Below are 19,314 nucleotides of genomic sequence, written 5' to 3' on the forward strand. Positions count from 1 at the left end.
TGTATCCATTCTTCTCTTCAAGCTTAAGCACGGTTTTTGTTGTGATCCAGTATGCTATTTGTTTAGGTAGAGAAGACTCTGCGAGTGACCCCAACGTCGATCGTCAGCTCTTGCACTGAAGGCCAACGACGCCCCCTTGGCAACTACCATCATTCATCTTTACAAGTAGAACAAGTTATGCTAGGCTACGCGGGGGCGCTCCTTGTGGCGCTGGCGCTGCTAGCAACAGGCGCAAATGCAGTGCAGGACACCAAATTTGGGTCCGAGGACCTCAAAACTGTGTTGGTGCGTCATCGTATCTGAAGGGAATTCCCTGCGCTGGTTGCCTGGGGTCATGCAACAGCCTTGCTCGCTGGGCTGGGTCGTGGAGGGCGGTGCGTGCCGCATTGCAAGGACAAGGAGGCGGGGTGTTGCAGCACCGGAGCCCATCAGTACGGAGGTTGTCAAATTTTAACACATGAGTTGGAATGGGGCTGTTCAGATACCTGGTATGTCCTGTGAGCTGGCAGGGGTGCTGCCGTATGGTGTGCATGCTGGGTGTTCTAGAGACAGTGCGCCAACCTCGGTCTCAGCGCAGGCACAAGAATGTGCTTTGTGCTCCTTCCCACAGGAGCGCATCGCGGTGAACAAGGAGGTGATGGCCGCAGTCTCTAACGGCGCGCTGATCACGCCTGATGGCAAATTTGGCATGTGAGCAGCCGTGTGCTAGTAGGGGTGTGCTGGGTGTGTGCGGGCGCTATTGCGCGCCAATCCTCAGGACAGCCTGCATCGGGGCGCTATCACTCAGTACGTGATGCCGCATGTACCTCAGGCTTAAGCTGTGGATCGACGGCTGCCAGCGGGCGGGCGTTAAGAACTTCATGGTCATTGCAATCGATGATGAGGTAATCAGGTGGCCCTCTTGGTGAACTTGGCAGTTAAGCTGGTGTTGTCAAAGTAGCGATGGGTGAAGACTGCAGACATGGATCTGGCTCTTAGGGTTGAGAGCCATATGGGTTACCCAGTTCAAGTAGGCCGAGCCCATAATGCGGCTGGCGTGGTTCGACTACTCCGTGACCATGCAAGACAGGGAACAACGAATCCCATGCCAAGTAATTCGCATTTTCTTGTGACACAATCGCAGGTGGCCAAGGCGTGCGAGAACCTGGGGGTGGCGTACTGGCGCCGCACGCCCAAGGCTACAGCCGACAAGGCGGCTTCCAACCACGGGATTAGCGCACAGAAGTTCCAGCTCATCAAGGTGCGGCTTGGTCGGGGGGATACGTCTGCAGGGGTGGTACGCAGGTTTGCCTGGCAGCTGATCCAACCCTTGTGCTTCATCCCTGCAGGAGTTCTTGACGCTCGGGTTCTCGGTGCTCCTATCGGACGTGAGTTGAGAGTGCTCGATGGGAAATGCGACTGAACGCCTCCTTTGAGATGCTTTAGGGCTGGCGCACTTGGGGAGTTGGGCGTTGGGTACCACGACAGCGTGCTCAGATGTTCACCGTACCTTGCTTGCCTACGCCATCACAGGTAGATATCGTGACTCTCCAAAACCCATTCGACCACCTGTACCGGTGAGCGTCAAAAGCACCATTGGATGAATCGGGGGGCTTGGGTTTACTGCTTTGAATCCATGGTGCCTGCGACGGCGTTGCCTGCGATAGCTGCTCCGACACTGTGACACCTATCGATCGAAGCGCCCGTGTGCACGCATTCATAGCGATGAGGACGTGGAGGCTTTAAGTGACGGCTACGACGAGGGGACTGCCTACGGTGAGAGCGCGGACTCCCGTTCGCAGCTGGTCGGCTTAACCCGGACGAATTCAGAATCATTTGGTACCAACTCAACTCGAATCTTTCATGCACTCTGCTCCACGCAACTCACCGCCTGATGCTGCTGTCGCCCAGGCTGGGACGACGTGTACGACGACCCCACGATGGGCTGGTCGCGCTGGGCGCACACCATTCGCGTGTTCACACTCAACTCGGGCCTCTTCTACATCCGCCCCAATGAGCGCACCATCGGGCTCATGGACCGGATCACCGACCGTCTCAACAAAAACAAGGAGTGGGACCAGGTGGGGGCGGCGTGGGCAAAATGTGTTGCAGGTGTGGAAATGACTTGGGGCCGATCCAGTTGTTCAGGGGTCAGGGGGTAGCGATGGGTGTATAAATGCCAGGCATGGATTGCATCCCAGCTGTTTGCTCGATCAGGGTATGTTGCTTGCATGGCAGAGGCAGCAACGCGGTACTGACAATTTGGGTGCTTTAGGTCGTAAAGCAGACGGGGGGCAGCTACTGACGCGGCTTTCGGCCTCTTCTCCTGGCGGCTCGACAGGCCGTGTTCAACATGGAGATCTGGTTCCCCAGCCATGATAACTACAAGACCAGCCGCATCTCAGTCCGCATTATGAACATTGACAAGTTCATGAACTCAAAGCGCCTGTTCAGGACCGTCAGGTGGGAATGATGTTGGTTTCCAAGCACGTCACATACACATCCTCGCCAGAGCGCGCGGCGCAGGCGTACATAGCAGTCATGCAATCATGCAGCACTCATTTCATTCAATAACTGCATCCCGCCTGCGCCCGCAGATACGAGCCGCAGTACGCCAACCATGTGCCAGTCATGATCCACGTCAACTATCACCCGGACAAGTTCCAGCGCATGCAGTCCATCTGGGCAAAGTGAGTTACCGAGTGACGACTGGCTTGAGGCCTGGGAATCGTGGGCAGGCGCTTGACCGCATACAGTGCAGGAATGCATGCTCTTGTGTCTGGCTCACGCACAGCGCCTGGAGTATGGCCCCGTGTCGCGGCTGTTCACAGGCATTAGATATATAGATAGGTTCATAGCACCCGGCCACATGGCCTGTGTTCTGCACCCGTAACCCCGAGTCCCCGCAGTTTGCAATACCGGTAACTCGTTTGCTTCCTTGCTTTATCCGCACAGGTATGTGGAGGGCGACAAGACGGCGTTGGACAAGTATCCAGTGGGCAGCTGCTTCAATGCTCCGGACTGCTGAGCAAGTGGATGGGCTATTGACGGTGCGGGCGCAGTGCTTTAGCGTCGGCCACCGTTCATGACTGCGTGCGGAATGTGCCGAGCATGAGGCAGCAGGCCAACTATGTGATGGGTGTGGCGGAGTCCCGTGGCTAATATAGTGCAGTTCGGACAAACAATGAGCTGAGTCCCCTGCCCGCCGACACGTCATTTGGTGGACGTGTGCAGGTTTTTTATAGGGCGAATTTTATAACTCCTTGAAAAGCATAGCACAAGACATGGCTGCCTCCGCGCTCGGCGTTTGCAGTGGCCTGCCAGAACAAAGAATGGTGTGCAGAATGGTGTGACCGTATTCCGTTCACGGGCACCGGGCATCCAAGGTAACTTGTGCCTGCAGAACCTAAATCATTTGAGTCAGGTTACTAGTCCTTTTCTTTAACTCCTCGCGCCTTGGAAGGCCACACAAACCTTGCATTCTTGCTAAGAGGCCTTCCCATTCAGGATTGCTAGGATGTATTCGCTGATGCCTTAACATACAAGCGCGCCCATCAATTACCAAAGCAGTCAGCGCTCCTGGCCGTGTGGGCTCGCGCGGCTCTCGGGTGTCCAGGCGCTTATGAGCTCTATTGTCGTATAATGCAGGTATGTCTCTTATTGAACCTTACAAACAATCCGCACGGACCGGCGGGCAGCAACCATGAACAGTCGCCTCGTCCTCGCCGGGCGCCGCTCTGTGCTTTTGTCCTATTCAACCAGCATATACAGCAATTGTTGTCATACCAGCGTTAGCACGCCTGTCGAGTGAGAAGCAAATTGTTCGTTTTGTGGGATTGCGGTTCGCGGGCCGGCAACGCAGCTGAGCAGTCAGCCAGGGCCTGCTCAGGAGCCATGGCCTTGTGCGATGCGTTATTAACCACACCCGGCGACCCGCGTGCCTGTTCCGGGCCTGTGAGGGTTGTCGCGTGGGCTCGCCGTTAACGACTCAGCCGACGAAGGCCGCGGCGTCCGAGACGCCGCAGGGCTTTGCCATACTGCAGCGCTCTGTATCTTATTTGTGCCATCTGGCACTTACGCTACGCTTGCGAACCTTCTGGTACTTGGTGGCTCAGTGGCACCCATGTATGTCTGTGTGTGTGTGTGTGTGTGTGGGGGGGGGGGGGCGTGTGTGTGCGGGCATGCAGAACCCCCCTAGAACCCATGCTTCACCTTATTAATTTTAGCGGCGGAACCAGAGCACCCAAATACATTATTATAGTTTGTCAACTCAAATTACCGTTTAGGCGAGGGCAATACCGCTCAACTCTACGTTCGACGCCATACATGTCAAGCAATCAGCCTCTTCAACGCCTTGTTGTATAAATCCCCGTGGTGTGCCCCACCCGCCAGGGTTACGAGTTTTTGGAACAGGTCGGCGAGGGCGCATATGGCGCCGGTGAGACGATTTGCCAATAATCAAGCCGTGAAGGGATGTGGGTTATTGCGGGTGACAGCCACACCGACACTCCTACCTTGCTTGCCAACCAGGTCCTTCATCAGCGCATGCGTGTTGGGATTGCTTAACTCTTGCCTTACTTCCCGCGAATGCAGTTTGGAAATGCCGGGATCGGGACACAGGTCGCATCGTGGTACGTAGGCAGGGCGAGGGGGTATGGGTTATCGTGTACTGTATGCGTCGTCGGGCGCAAGGGCGCAAGGCAGGCCATGGCGAGTGGGGCAAGCCACGAACGGCGCCCTGTGCTGGTGCGGAAACACTTGCACACCGAGTACCTCAAGTAGCTGCGATTGTATGTATTCATACCTGATTTTGTCTCCCCTTCTCCACACAGGCCATCAAGGGCTTCAAGGAGGTATGTGTGTGCGGTTGCTAGAGGCACACCATGGCGAATGAAAGCGGCTAGCCGCACACGAGCGTTTCCGGCGGTTGTGGGGTCCTGGACGGACCGCACAACGCCGGCCAATATGCATGGTCGCACATACGCGCAGTCGCCCTCGCACGCGGTACCTGGAAACCTCAATGCGTGTGGCAAGGCTGTGGTCGGCCTCTTCCGGCATCTAAAAGTTCACATTATCGTAGTACGGTACTCCCATATGTCATGACCGGCCACGCACGGCTTTGCCCGCACCTACCGACTGCACAGGCGCACAAGGACGATGTGGTCATGCGCCTGGCGACAAGAGAAGCGAAATTGCTTCAGTCCATTGCGCACCCCAACGTTGTGACGTTGCTAAAAGCGTTCCGCAGCCAACACAAGCACATTTACATGGTGCGTGCTAAGCCAAGATATTGCTTATGTTTCTTGACCTTGATTAGGTCTCCATCCGAATGCCTAATAATGCTGAGCCGACATACCGGTGCCGGAACCAGGCCGGGTGAGGCGAGTAAGGGGCACAGGCAGGTTGGCTCGTGGTGCTGCCCGACTCACACCTAGTATTGCATCCGTGCGTAACGGGCTAGACAGGCGCAGTTCCTAATTGCACGATATGCCGTGGTAACAAACGCACTGAAAATTGATCGATGGGCTAGCCCCGTCAGGTTTCCATTGAAGCACCTGTCAAGCCGCAGTACTGCCGCCGCACGCCTTCGGTCGCGGTTGGACTTCCTGCAATGTCATACCCGGCGTACACTCCAATCTGCAGTGTGCAGCAGTTGAACACTGTAATTAACGCGGATCCCGCTTGTACTGATCCTGTTGTTGTCACCAGGTGTTCGAGTATATGCGCACAACCGTGCACGCCATGCTGGACTGCATGCCGTGCGGCCTGCCCGCACCCATCACCAAAGTCATTGCGTGGCAGCTGCTGCGCGCGACGACCTACCTGCACGAGCGCAAGGTAACGGCGGCATGTCGGGAATTGCATGCAACAGCTTGTGTCATGCAAATGGAGGTGCTGGAGAGAGCGCATACCGGTGCCTCTCCCTACCCTCTCGCTTTCTCCCGCTGGCATAGCTGTCCCGCCCCCGCATTTGTTGCCCTCTGCCGCATCACGTGTGGTGCGTCCCTTTTGGCGCCGCCCCGAACACCTTGCCCCCCTTTGCGGCACCAGTTGGTTCACTGCGATACCAATGCCACACATTGTTGCCGACCATCAACGCCAGCAGCCTCTTCACTTGCATCCGACCCCACTTACGTACCGTGTGTGTAAACCACTGTGCTCTACATCGCGCGCGCGCACACACACACACACACACACACACACACACACACACACACACACACACACACACACACACACACACATTTACAAAACACGCGTGTCCTTCCTTTTGTTCTTCAACACATAGATCGTGCACCGCGACATAAAACCCGCCAACGTACTCGTGGATCCGTGCACATTGACGGCTAAGCTGTGCGACTTTGGCTTCGCCAAGGCCACCAACTGCGATCCCCGAGAAGCACGCCGGGGCACGAGCTACGTGGTGACCCGCTGGTACCGCGCGCCAGGTGGGCAAGTGGCCCCAAGTCAATGTGCTGAAACCCTCCTACCCCACAAGATGCGGCAGCACAATGGAAATCATGTAGTGGAGCGCAGTCCTTGCGCAATCTGAAGGGCCGACCCTTAGGCATCAGACTGCTTGGACTTAGGGTACACGCCGGTATGCGGCGGTTACGTTATGCTTGATGAGTACCAAACCGCGTGCTTGGCGCAATCCACGTCCGCTGATGGCCCTCAGCTTCCGAGCTTGTTCATTCTTTTCCTGCCGGCCCACAGAGATATTGGTGCGCGACCATTACGGAGCGAGTGCGGACATCTGGAGCCTCGGCTGCACAATTGCGGAGATGGCGACCGGGCGACCACTATTCCAAGGTGCAGGGCGGCGAGGGGGGGAGTGCACCCACACAGCCGCCACAGGCGGCCTCACTGCATGCACCTGTCCCTGACCTTTCACCTCCCTCCGCCGCCGCCACCTCAACTATCTGAGGCTCGGTTCCCAGCCTTACCAACCGTCAGCTCTGTGCCAACGCGTGCAGGAACGTCCTCCTTGGACCAGTTGTGGCACATTGTGCGCTGCCTGGGCCCCCTGTCGCCGCAGCAGGCGGCATGCGTGGCTGCAAACCCGCACCTGCAGCCCCTGGCGGCGCTCAAGCCGCCCGTGTCCAAGACGCTGCGCCAGCGCCTGCCCCACCTGGAGCCCCGGCTCTTTCAGGTGGTGGAGGCCTGCCTGCGCACCGATCCCCGCCAGCGTCCCACAGCCCGCGAGCTGCTGCAATTACCCTACTTCTGGTGCGGATCCGTGTCCATGCTTGCATGCGGGGTTGAGTGTCTGCTGCTGTGTCACAAGTGTAATAACACTCTTTACGGCTCGTCAGGCTGTGCGCGTGTATGCTTGGCCGGCTAGAACATGTAACCTGAGCCGGCTGCTGCACTCCTCCTGACTCCCGCACTGCAGGGACGTCCCGCGCTGCATCAAGGGCACAGTGCTTGAGCACCTGCTCGCCGTGGACCCATCCGCCGCCTCATCAGCCCCGGCAACGCCAGCCCCACCGCAGCCGCAGCCGCCGCGGCAAATGCAGGCCACGATGTCGACTGACGCCGGGAAGCCGGTGGCTGGCAGCAGCGCCGCCGCGGCTGCTGTAGCTTCCGGCAGTGCCACGCAGGCGCTGCTGGCCCATGCCCCTATGCAGCAGACGCAACCATTGCGGCAGCCGTGGCCGGTTGCGCCGGCGCAGCACCCGGTACAGCCGCAGGCGGCGCTGCAGCAGCCAGGGCCTGCCGTGAATACTGGCGTGCTGGACTTTGCGGTGGCAAGTGCTGCTGCCGCCGTTGCGGCAACGGCACCACCACCGCACCGGCCCTCACTCAGCAACGCAGTAGCACGCACGGCTGCCGCACACTTACAGCTGGCGTCGGGGCCGCTCGTCGGCGCAGCGGCGGCGCATGAGCTCCTTGAGGGCCGCAACTGCAACACCTGCTCCGGGCTAGAGCTGCTGACAGGGCCGCCGCCGCCGCCAGGTGTGGAGTCGGCGGCGGGTGCCAGCTGTGTAGCGGCGACTGCGGCCCTCACCGCGGCGGTCGCGGAGCGGCGTGGGGCCCCTGACGCCGCCCCTGTTGTCCCGCTATCCAGCAGCGCCGCTGTATCCTCGGGCACCGCCCTCTGCTCCGTTATTACAGACGGCTCAGCGGCTGCAGCGAATGCGGAGGTGGTCGCGCTGCTAGCCCGTGGTAGCAGTGTGGTGCAGGGCGCCGCAGCTTATGCCCACAGCTGCCTGGGTGTGTCTGCATCTCTGGCTGCGCTGGCCACGACGCACGGCGACGCTGTTGCGACACATGTGTGCTCACCTGTGCTGCTGGCGGGGCAGGCAACCGCTGAGCGGGGCAGCAGCGCCACAAATGCAGCAGCAGGCCTGTGTGGCCACACCGCGTCCGCTGCTGCGGCCACAAGTGCTGTGAGCGCAGCAGGCGCGTCGCTGATATCGTGCGGGTCACAGCTGTGGGACGTGGGGTCGAGCGCGACTGCAGTAGTGGCAGCGACGTCACTCAGCACCGCCACAGCCCGACTGGTGGCAGCGACGGGACGCATGAAGCGAAGCAGCAGCAGCAACACCAGCGTTTACGGCGGCGGCGGCGGCGGCGGCGGCGCTGGCAGCGTGTTCCAATCCGGCATCAACACGCCTGTTGGTGCTACGTTCGCCTGCTTGCAGCAGCACCCCGGCGCTCTACTGCCGCACGTCCGGCCCGCAGCAGCCTGCGACCATGTGCCGCAGTTGCTGCTGGGAGAGGGCACTGCTGCTGGAGGTCGTATCAGCTGCGACGTCAGCGCAGGCAGCAGCATTGCAGCGCCCACGCGGGCTGTTGGGTGTGCGTCATGCCACAGTGTCGAGGTGGGTGCGGGTGCAGGCCGTGGCGTGACAACGCCTGAGGTCGCCGGCCTGCTGCAGCCAGTCAAGGCCGTGCGCCCTGCAAGCAGCAATGCGGTTGCGGCATATTTGGAGGCTGGACTGGACCTGACGCCGCGCGCTGTTCACGCGCTGACCCAAAGGCACGGGTTCACCATTGACGGTGTGCTCCTGGGCACGATTGATGCGATAGAGGAGGATGGCGAACTCAGTAGCCGCGACTATAGCGTGACCATATGCACCGCCACTGAGCCGCTTGACGTTCCGAGCGCCGTGGGCGGTGGCAGCAGCAAGGCCCTCTCCACCGTTCCCGACCTTGCAACCGGCGGAGGGAGACAGCAGCCGCGGTGGGGCTCCGCAGCCACCCCAGTGGGGACCGGCGGCGCGCCGGCGCGCAGCGGCGGCGCCGTGGCACGCGCATTGCGCAGCGGCTTCCGACGGACCACCGCGCAGCTACTCGGCGGCCTCTTTGCCTCAAACGACTCGGCGGCATGCTCCGCTGGTGAAACGCACGCTGAGCTTGTTTCATGCAAGCGGGGCGTTCCCAGGGACCAGACCCGGGCGGTGGCACTGGCAACAGCGCCCCTGGCGCAGGTATACAGCCGCGCTGCGGCTGCGCCACAGGTGCCGCCGATGTCTGCGGAAGCAGAGCGGCCGTACACGTCCGAGCGCACCGCCAACACAAGCAGGCACAGTGCGCCGCTGTGGCCGCTGCTGTCACAGCCGTCCAACCCGGGCACGCCGCCTGCAGCGGGCCCGCTGCTGGCTCGCACCTCTGCCGCAACCGCCGCTGCTGCTGCTGTGCCAGCTCAGAACAATGGTGCAGTCCGGCGCCGGGCTGAGTCGCTGCACATGCCGCGATGCCCGGCGCCGACAGCGTTAGCTGCGCCGCCCCTGTGCATGCCGCCCATGGTCGCTGTGACCATTCCGCTGGCCTCGCGACGGGCCGCCGCCGCTGCTGCTGCCGCTGGCCGGGCCGCCAGCAGCTGCCTGGACATCAGCATGACCGCCGCCGGCAATGGCAGCGCGTTGTCTGCTGGCGGCGCGGGCACCGGCGGCGGCATGCGAAAGATATCATCTCAGCCCGATCTCCACATGCTCAGCAGCTTCGCTGGCGCGCCGGAGTGGGCGGCAGGCGGACAGCAACAGCAGCACCGGCTCATGCTGTCCACAGGCGTGCTACAGCCTCTGGATGAGCTGGCGGCCCTGGGCGGCGACACACGGTGGGACGGCAGTAACATGTTGGCTGGCGGGGCATCCCACAGCATTGGTGGAGGCGTGGCGGCGGCGCTGTTCATGACGACAGCCGACGGCGGCGGCTTGTTTTGCAGCCCGGCGGTGGCGGGCGCGGGAGCGTTCAGCAGCAGCGCCTGCGGCGTCCCTGGCATCGCGGTCACCGCGGGCAGCAGCCACTGTGGGATGACCTCGGCGGCGCAGCAGCTGGGGACCGGCAGCGCAAGCCAGCCGCTGCGGCTGCAGAGTGTGCAGCTGCTGCAGCATAGCAATGCGGAGCAGCAGGCTGCGTACCAGCAGCAATTGTCGTGGGGCAGGGAGGCCTCCGCCCAAGTGCGGCCCAGCAGCAGCGGCCTGATGCGTTGCGAGGCAGTTGACGAGGAGGCAGCACCGGAGCGCGCGCACGACTGCATCGACGGTCAACAGCCCGGCCATTGGGGCGCCCACGTGGCTGCCATGAGCTGGAAACGCGCATCTGCGCCGCCGCTACTGAAGGTTGCCGCCTGCGCTGCGACCGCTGCTGGCGCAGTGACATCCGGAGCGCCGCCGCTGTTGCGAGCTGCCACTATGACGCGGTCAGGTTGCGATGGCACTTCCCGGCAACCTTTAGGCCGCCTGTGGTCGAGCGCCTCTACCGCCACGCGCAACGAGGTGTATCGGTGCGAAGTGTTTCTGCCGGCCGGATATGATGAGGCGAGCGCCGGCAGCACAGGCATGGGCAGCGCTGCGCAGATCCGAGACTCCGCCTTCAACCCGACTTCTCACAAGCAGGGCCCCATGCAGAAGCTAATAAAGGCGGTTCGAAAGGTTGTGGGCAAATCGCCCGCACGGGATTCTAAGATGTAGCTACGTTAATAAACCGGGTGGTTATACATACGGTGCCTGATGTCGAGCAGGTATTGAACTTGCGTCAGTTAAGAGGTTGTGCCGTACTGCTGGAGGCGAAGCGGGAGTGGCAGCCCCAGCCCATGACCTTGGGTTAAGTTGACGCACCAGAATTATTTAGAATTGGATGCCACAGTGGCGACAGGTGGCAATGGCAATAAACTTCGCAGTGCGACACCGTGCGTGCATCTGCTTGAGAGGGAAGCTGATCTCATCATGCGTGCATCTGCCTGAGGGGGGAAGCTGATCTCATCTTTTTTTAATTTGATTGATCAAGTGGGGAGTGAGAAGTGGGCATTTCTTGCTGCTGGTGGCGCACACGGTGGCGCATAGCTTCCTGTGTTGACCTCGCCTTATCGCCTAGGCTTCATGGTGCATGATTCCATAAATCGCCAGACCAAACCAATAACGAGCCAGATTGCATCGAGATGTGCGTGCAGCGTGTATTGTCTTCGTGTAGTGACTTGTGGAAGGCAAGAGGCAGGCTTGCACGCTGCGTGCGCAAACGAGTGCATGCGGGCTGTTGAGATCAAAACACTTAGTGCATGATTCTTTGGTGGGGTAGTACAGCAGAATGCGGGAGTGGACACGCGTCATCAGGCGGTGCCGCCCAGCTGTCTGCTCGATCAGGGTATGTTGCTTGCATGGCAGAGGCAGCAACGCGGTACAAGATGTCGGCGGTCCAGGAGGGCAATAAGCGCACCAACGAGGCCAAGGCCAAGATGCCGGTGGCCAAGAACCGTCGCGTCTGATGAAACTGAACCCAAGTAAGGACGAAACTGGCTCTAGCCATGTCGGCAGGCAATGTGTCAGAATTGCGTAGTCCCAGAGGGGCAACCACCTCGCATGTCACATCACTCACGTGCTTGCAATCATTGCAATCATGCACCTGGTATACATCGCATTGCGTCGTGAGCAGGTGCGGTCGATCCACGTGCATCAGCGGTCCAGTGTTGGGGCTTGCAGCCAGTGGGTGCCGGAGGCGACTGGTGCCGGATCGCGCTACAGGGTCTATGGCTTCCGCTTAGCTGAAGTATTTTTTGGGCTGAGCCCCCCGAGCGAGGAGTGGTCGCACAGAGCCGTGCCCGTTGTGCGGTCGGACATTGGTGGCCCTGTAAGCCTTGAGGGTATAACTGTGATGTTTATCAATTGGTACGCGCTGGTGGAGATGCTGCTGGGGCACAAGCGACCTGCATCGCTGCAGACTGGCGGTGGCAGCGGTGGCGGCAGCGGTGGCGGCGGCGGCGGCGGCAGCGGCGGCGGCGGCGGCAGCGGCGGCGGCGGCGGCAGCAGCGGGGGTGCGTGCGCGCATCTTGGTAGCGGAGGGGGCGGGAAAGGCCACGTGGAGGAGGAGAGCGCAGCGCCGCCCATGAAGCGGCGCAAGCGCGCAGGCTGAGGAGCCGGCTGGCGGTGTCTAGGTAGCGGTCCGCGGTGGGGCTGGCAGGGCATGCGTAGCGGCATGACAAGTAGTGCGGCTGTTGACAACTGTTCTTCGTCTGGCTGCGGTTGGCTCTGCTGTGGCATCGCGACTGCTAGATAGGCACCTGGTTTGGCTATGTGCCTGTGGAAACCGACCCCGGCTATGTCCGGGCGATGAGGTTGTTCGGCCTCAGACTGTGGAGGGGCTCAGCCCCTTTTCCCGTGACCGGGGAACACTTGTCGAAGGGGGGCTTCCGATTCTTTGAAGGAGGCGGCGGCCGTAAGCAAGGGGAGGCGCGTGGAACAGGGGTTTGGCTCGCGTGGTGAGTGCGGAGTCGTGGTACATGAAGCATGCGCATGGGCGCTTGGCTAGTCCCTTCCTGTCAGGTTTGTCGCATTTGTGCACTTCATCAGGCACGCGCTGGGCTCTGTGCGTGCTGTGCAGCTGAAGCTGCACTGTTTCTGCATGGCGTGCGCGCCTAAATGTGGTTGTGTCGGTGGGGCCCCGGCGTGTCCCAAGTACGGCAATGGTACTAACCGCGTGCCGTTGCTGTGTGGGCATGCGGCTTCCGGCATAGGTGTTGCACGCGTGCGTGGCGTTGCAGTGCGGCCAACAAGTGGATAGCCACCGCACCGTGCTTGAGAGGTCGGGAGTCATCATCTGCTGGGTGTACTTTCTTGTGTCATCGATTATCTGAGGTGGAGGCGGACGCAGGCGCGCGCCCGGCGCAGCGCTGCGAGCGGCGGCGGCAGAGGCGGCGGCAGGTGCTGCTGCCGGCGCTGTTGCTGTTGCTGCTGTGCAGCAGGGCGGCAGCGCATGTGGCTGGAACGGACAATTTGCATCTGCCCAAACCTGCCCCGCCGTGGAGGATGGCACGCCATGGCCAGCTGCGTTGAGCAGGCCGCCCAAGCGGGGCGGCAGGATTGATGGCAGTGGCTGGATTAGCGATGGCGGGTGATGGGGTGCGTGTGTGCCGTACCGTATGTAGGTGGTGGAGTCTGGAGGACAGGTTGAGCCTGTCCTCCCCTGCCATCCGCCCTAGGTCTGTGATGTGAGGACTGAGGAGCTAGATATGTTGATCCCGTCTTAGCGCTAGCCCTCTTACACCGTCCTGAGTGGTTCGTCTGTCCGAGGCGCAAACTCAGCAAATTGCTTCGGCTTGTGGGGACGTGGCGTTGGCGAGAGCCACGAATGGCTCTGATACCGTGGGGGCATGTCGCACCCGTGGAGGGCACTGTAAATATGTGACATCCATGACACATGTTGTGTTAAAGCTGGCGCAGCAGCGCCTCCTGCAAGCATACTCCTTATCTTGGAGCCCCGAAGCTCACTACCCTCGCAGCGCACATGCTGTCGAGTGTCGCGTCGGTTGACCCCATAAACAACACACCAGTAAGATGCTCCGAGTGTAAAGGACCTTGCGTGCGACGGCTGCCAGCTCCGGTTGAGCGCCATAGTTGCCACTAATGACTTCCGCAAACGCCCGCAATGTCCTCATACACGAACAGTGCAATGGGATCGCGTATAGCACACCGTATGCGACCACCCAGATCGATGTAAACGGACGCACTCCGCAAGTTGGCCCCACAGATGACCAGTTTCCTGTATGGCCCAATGCTATCCATGCTGCCATCACTCAGTACTTGGCAAGGCGTTACGAAGGATTTCCGCAACCAGCCACTTCCCTAGTCTCGACATGCATCACCGGTACACACACACACGCACACTACACTCCCTACGCACTGACCCACTACTTATGTCCACGATGTCGTGTGAAAAGTCCCCAACTCCCTTCCCAAGTGTCGTGCGCACCCGCCCCCTGGTGACCACGCTCGCCCGGCCTCACCTCACGTGCAACACGCCCTTAAGCACACGCGCCCAGCTCCTCGCAGTCTCGTTGCACACTCCTGCTACCCCATCGCCACTTTAACTTCATCCATTCCAAGAAAGCGTGCGTACGTACCAGTCCATGCAGCGCAACGCGACAGTTGAGCTGCAAGTTGTGTGTACACATGTTGATCACACCGTTCCTGCCACGTAGCATGGCTGTCAGCATGAAAGAATAGCCAGTCTAGCACGCTATATAAGAGCCCAAGTAACGGCATACACTAAGCACACTGGCTAGCCCATTCCATCTGCTTGTCTGGGGCCAGCTCTGGCCGCCCGCCTCGACGCCACGGGAACCGCTCCGGGTCCCCACACGATCCCACCAGCTTACAGCTTTGGAAGACATTGTGCCAGCCGCGCATTGCAGGCCCAGAAATGCCCAGTACAAAGCGCATGTAGTAGAAGCGAAAGCCTGTCATGGCCAATGCACGCCTGCTGTGAAACATACGACCTGCACGACCTGCACGCCTGCCGTAAACATACGACCCGTCAGCAGTGGTGGTAATACGCCAGACGTGCGCCCCCACCTACCACATCAGTTAGGTACTGCGTGTCCGGGTACATGCACCCACATACGCAACGCAGGCGCGGACAGCACGCACTGCTTCCACTCTATTATCCAGCCGGACCACCCCAGGACGTATGCGCATACGTGTCGCTCTAACCGTCGCAACAGCCACTGCTCTACCCAGTACCAACTCCTAATACCTCATTGTTATATGCTTCAGGCATCAACCAGCAGCGCCGTGTGACACAAAACACCTGCTGGTCTACTACACTTGTGAGCGGCCTGTGCAGCAGACGCTGCCCCGGCCACTGCAGCCGCGTGTCGCCGCCAGCCGTACGGCGCACGCAGCGGCATGCACCCAACATGACACAGCGCACACAGCGCACACACACACACACACACATACACACACACACACACAATTCCCGTGCCTCCCAGCCCCGGGCCGTCTGCTGCTGCTCATGAGCTTAGGATTCCAGGCCCCGTCTACCCCTCCCCCCGCGGCATCAACTGCACCCTGTGGTACGCTGCTCCGGGAACCTGCAGCACGCACAGCCGGTCTGCTACCCCCGCACGGCGCCATGGGCTCCAACGCCCGACGCCGCTGCTGCTCCTGCGCGCGCCTGCTTAAAGTAACGGCCAGCCATGCAGGCCCTGGTAGCAAGCCCCGCACCGGGCCCTCCAGGCTGGATGTTAGTACCCAGGCCGGGTGCTTTGCACTCGCTGCAGGAACTCGGGATAGGCCGGCCCGCCGTGCTCCATGTTATCAATGCCCGCAAGCTCTGTCTGCTGATCCACACGCAGCAGCTGCAGCTTCTTGAGGATGCCAAACGTAAGGAGCGCCCACATGGCTGTCCACACCATGGAGCAGCTCAGGCCTGCACACAGGCGCGCGGCCGGGCAGGGCAGATGCGGTAGGTTGACATGGCTTAACCGCAAGCCGCTCACAGTTGATATAGAGGCTGTTCCAAAAGCAGCCTCTTTCACCCGCTCCTCCGTCCCGCCGCCTTTGCGTGCATCCATCCCCCAAATACAGCGTCCATCTAACCTAATCAAGCTTCGCCTCGCCTGGACCAACCATGCTAGCTGCGGACGATGCGATGCCGTGTGCCCTGCATGCCACTCACCTAGCAGCTGCATGCCCAGCTGCATGCCGCCGTTGGTGGCGTACACGACGCCGCCGCAGTTGCAGCCCACCATCTGCATCACGTAGCTGGGCCGCGCCAGAAAGCCGCTGACCAGCACCCCCAGTATGCCGCTGCCGCAGTGGATCGCACTGCTGTCTAACGGGTCGTCCACCCCCATGCGCACCTACAGCGACGGGGCCCGGCAGACGCGCACACAGGCAGCAGGAGTAAGCTCAACACAGCAAACAGCCAACCCGGCCCAGAGCTTGCAGGCACCCGGCCCTCAATCCACGCCAAACGGCGTAGTTTTCGCTCCGCAGGCGCCAGCTCCCCGCCGCCAGTCGCAAGCGTCGCACAGTGCCCCTACACGTCCACCATCCCCTCCATGCACATCACGCACCAGCAGTCGGGAGATGCCCACATACAGCAGCCCCGCCAGGGCGCCGGTGATGCAGGCGGCCCAAGGCGTGAGGAAGCCCACGTTGGAGGTGGAGGCGGACAGGCCCGCCATCAGGCCGTTGCAGCACACCGCCAGGTCAAATGTACCTGTTCAAATGCGAAGGATGCGGGGTAATTAATGCGGCACTGGACGAGGAAAGTAGGCGACGTGTGCGCTGGTTGACGCTCAGCATTGAAAGCACTAATCTGCCGTGGTTTCCAAGCTGCCGTGGACACGCAGCTCCCTGTGCGCCTATCGAGCGCCCGGCCATTGTGGTGTCCTAACCCTGTATCCCGCACAGCCCCTCTCCCCAGTGTCAAGCTGCGCTTTGGCATCCTCCTTGCTCCATCCCCCGACACGAGCACCCACACGCAACCACGCAGCCACACCTGTCTGTATGCTGGACACCACCAGTGACGTCATGCCCGCCACGGAGGCGCACAGCGTCATGTTGAGCGCCACGCGGCTGACTGCCGCGCTGGCCTCGGAGCCGCCCTGTGCCATGTAGATGTAGGTGGAGCCGCAGTTGAAGCCATACCTGCGCGCAGTAGGGCGGGGCGGGGCCGGGTGAGGCGGGACAGGAGTGAGCCACGTCAGTGCCACGATCGCATGCACGAATACCGGTACGCTGTCGGACGCGGCTGCCGCACACACGGGCGTATGCGGAGTGCGCGGTGGATGTGAGTCCGTTGGCGACTCACCCCAAGCGCCATAATCGCTCCGGAGAGCACTATTCCCGATACGCGAGTGTCGCTGCCCCCCCCCCGCAAACGCACACGCACGCACCAGCCAAACCACAGCATGAGCGACCCCAGGCTGACGGACGACACGTCATGGCCGGGGATGTCCTTGCCCACTCCATCCTCAAAGCGGCCCAGGCGCGGGCCGCACAACATGGCGCCAATCAGGCCGGTGAGCCCGCCTGTGCAATGAGCGCGTGGATTGGTGAGCAAAAGTCGACATGCCCTGCATGGGCACGACTGCAGCGGACCGCCCGCAGGACCGGCGCCCTTTGTCTCTTTCCTGGCGAACGCCTTGCCTCGGTGTGCGCGCCTCGGTGTGCGTGCCTGCGCTGCAGCACCTTGTACCCGCGCTCGCTCCCGCAATACGCCCCGCCGTTCCTCGCGCTGCCTCCGGCAGCGTAACCGCCTACCCATTCTTCCATCCACACCGCCACCCCCCATTACCATCAGCACCATGACCATAAGTAGCACCTACCGACTGTGTGCACCACCGCCCCGCCCGCGAAGTCCAGGAAGCGGCAGGGCGACCCCGTCATGGAGTTGAGCCACGAATCCGGCGCCCACACCCAGTGGGCGATAACGGGGTGCACCGCGATGCTGACCACCGCCTGTGGAGCACGGAAGCAGCCGTGGGAAAGAGAGGACGCCAAAAGCCACGTCAGATGCAAGACGAGTATGGCCGCGTGGTCAGCAGGCCGGCAAGGTAATGGCTGGATGCGCTAGCCATATCCAAGCTTGACCCACGAAAGGCACACGCAGAACCCTTGTATGGTGGAGTGAGCAATGTCGGTTTCCCCAGGCAGCACTTCCGCAACGGCGGTTCCCCCCGCCCCCATGAACACACAGGGACATACACGCACCGTGTACACGGGGTACACGAAAAGGTGCGTCCGCTCCGCCAGGCAGCCAGATGCTATGGTCACGCAGGATAAGCAGAAGGTCCACGTGAAGAACCAGGGCTTACTGCCGAAGCTTTCCCCGTCGCTGAAAAACCGCGACGTGCTGCAGGGGCCGAATGGTTAGGTTTGGGGCATTCAGTCAGAAGCCGGGCCGTGGACCATGGGAACTCGCGTCCAGGGAATCATAGCAGCTGACGAGGGCAGTCACCGTCACGCAACGAAAGGCCTTTCGGTGGCAACGTAGCATGAACTCGCCTGACACCCCAGCGCATACACCCATCGTGCAGCTAGTCGCTTTGTACGACCCGCTCACCCTATAAAGCCGCCGCCGCTGTTGCCGTAGGCGAAGGCGTAGCCAACCGCCCACCAGCAGATGGCGCACAGCATGATGTTGACCGAGTTCTGTTCATATGGCAGGTAGCACACGCGCCGTGGTTACTGTGGGCGGGGGTACAGCGCCGTCCCTAGCGCGTTCCCGTCTCCCTGCCGGGCGCAGGTCCACAGCAATGCATACCACCCACGGTGACACCCGCAGGCCCCAACGCTGCGCCCCGTGCGTAAACCCTGGCCCACCCTCTCTGCGCCCTGACTTACCTTGAGGAGGATGTTCCGCACATTTTTCGCCCTCCCTTGCCCGCTCTCCGCTGACACGAAGCCAATTTGCATAAAGACTGCACAGCGACAGCAATGTGAAGTCTCAGTACTATGAACAAGAAAGTTCCCGTAGGTGTCAAGCCGTCCGTATCAGGGACCGAAACAGCCCCAAAGCCCCATGCAGCATTCCAATCCATTTGAGCCATGAACAGGACCTTACTTACAAATAAGGAACCTGAGGGCCGATAGATGTTGTCATGGCCATGCGGAAGAGTTTTGCGGGAGAAGCGAGTGTCAGCCACCCCAGGCAATTAGCAGCCACCACGAGTCCATCATCACTTGCATTGATGCAGGCAAGCCCCAACAAGCGTAATATAACGGGCTGGGCGGCGTCCGCTTTGTTCCTCGCGCTCACCCATTCAACAACACGAAGTCCGATGAAGAATAGGTGTAAGGTTGACTTGTTCCACTTGCTTGCCCGCTCTCTTGCAACAAGGAGCGGCTGCTATTGTCGGCTGAGTCGTTTAGCCCCCCAGAGTCGACAGCCAGGGCCCGGACCGAGAGCAGCAGCACCGTGCAGGCTAATGGGACAAGCTTGGTCAAGCGCCATAGCTCCGCCAGAGGCATAGCGCCCCTAGTCGCGCTCGGTTGGGGACGCTTTCCGTCCTGGCGCGGGTGGTTCAGTTGCTTTTGGTATGTGTGGACAGCATTCGGACAAGTTGAGGCTACAGGACACACGCTGTATGGTGTTTGGTGT

The 19,314-nt window shown here is 61.0% G+C and overlaps 4 protein-coding genes across 4 annotated transcripts; 3 read left to right on the plus strand and 1 right to left on the minus strand.

The window, feature by feature from the left end:
• The first annotated feature begins 5 nt into the window (after positions 1-5).
• On the plus strand, positions 6-3,647 carry CHLRE_02g111000v5 (uncharacterized protein). Its single transcript, XM_001699876.2, has 11 exons — positions 6-285; positions 611-690; positions 812-884; positions 1,124-1,240; positions 1,329-1,367; positions 1,513-1,556; positions 1,703-1,755; positions 1,891-2,060; positions 2,321-2,442; positions 2,577-2,669; positions 2,935-3,647. The coding sequence occupies exons 1-11, from the start codon at positions 178-180 to the stop codon at positions 3,005-3,007; spliced, it is 972 nt and encodes a 323-aa protein (XP_001699928.1). The 5' UTR covers positions 6-177; the 3' UTR covers positions 3,008-3,647.
• A 618-nt stretch (positions 3,648-4,265) lies between these two features.
• Positions 4,266-12,007, plus strand: CHLRE_02g111014v5 (uncharacterized protein). Its single transcript, XM_043059881.1, has 10 exons — positions 4,266-4,417; positions 4,573-4,623; positions 4,812-4,832; positions 5,124-5,249; positions 5,689-5,817; positions 6,269-6,428; positions 6,697-6,792; positions 6,957-7,209; positions 7,376-7,938; positions 8,098-12,007. Exons 1-10 carry the CDS (start codon positions 4,409-4,411, stop codon positions 10,899-10,901), a joined length of 4,212 nt encoding a protein of 1,403 aa, XP_042927515.1. The 5' UTR covers positions 4,266-4,408; the 3' UTR covers positions 10,902-12,007.
• A 68-nt stretch (positions 12,008-12,075) lies between these two features.
• CHLRE_02g111029v5 (uncharacterized protein) lies at positions 12,076-13,612 on the plus strand. The gene has a single exon (XM_043059882.1). It carries the CDS (start codon positions 12,109-12,111, stop codon positions 12,334-12,336), a length of 228 nt encoding a protein of 75 aa, XP_042927516.1. The 5' UTR covers positions 12,076-12,108; the 3' UTR covers positions 12,337-13,612.
• A 1-nt stretch (position 13,613) lies between these two features.
• On the minus strand, positions 13,614-19,291 carry CHLRE_02g111050v5 (uncharacterized protein). Its single transcript, XM_001699646.2, has 11 exons — positions 18,973-19,291; positions 18,782-18,792; positions 18,558-18,634; positions 18,277-18,365; positions 17,925-18,066; positions 17,540-17,672; positions 17,108-17,243; positions 16,711-16,859; positions 16,283-16,428; positions 15,883-16,066; positions 13,614-15,633 (listed from the first exon to the last, which is right to left on the minus strand). The coding sequence occupies exons 1-11, from the start codon at positions 19,182-19,184 to the stop codon at positions 15,449-15,451; spliced, it is 1,464 nt and encodes a 487-aa protein (XP_001699698.1). The 5' UTR covers positions 19,185-19,291; the 3' UTR covers positions 13,614-15,448.
• Positions 19,292-19,314: the final 23 nt, after the last annotated feature.

Source organism: Chlamydomonas reinhardtii, chromosome 2 (genome assembly GCF_000002595.2).
Source record: "Chlamydomonas reinhardtii strain CC-503 cw92 mt+ chromosome 2, whole genome shotgun sequence".
NCBI classification, from domain to species: Eukaryota; Viridiplantae; Chlorophyta; class Chlorophyceae; order Chlamydomonadales; family Chlamydomonadaceae; genus Chlamydomonas; species Chlamydomonas reinhardtii.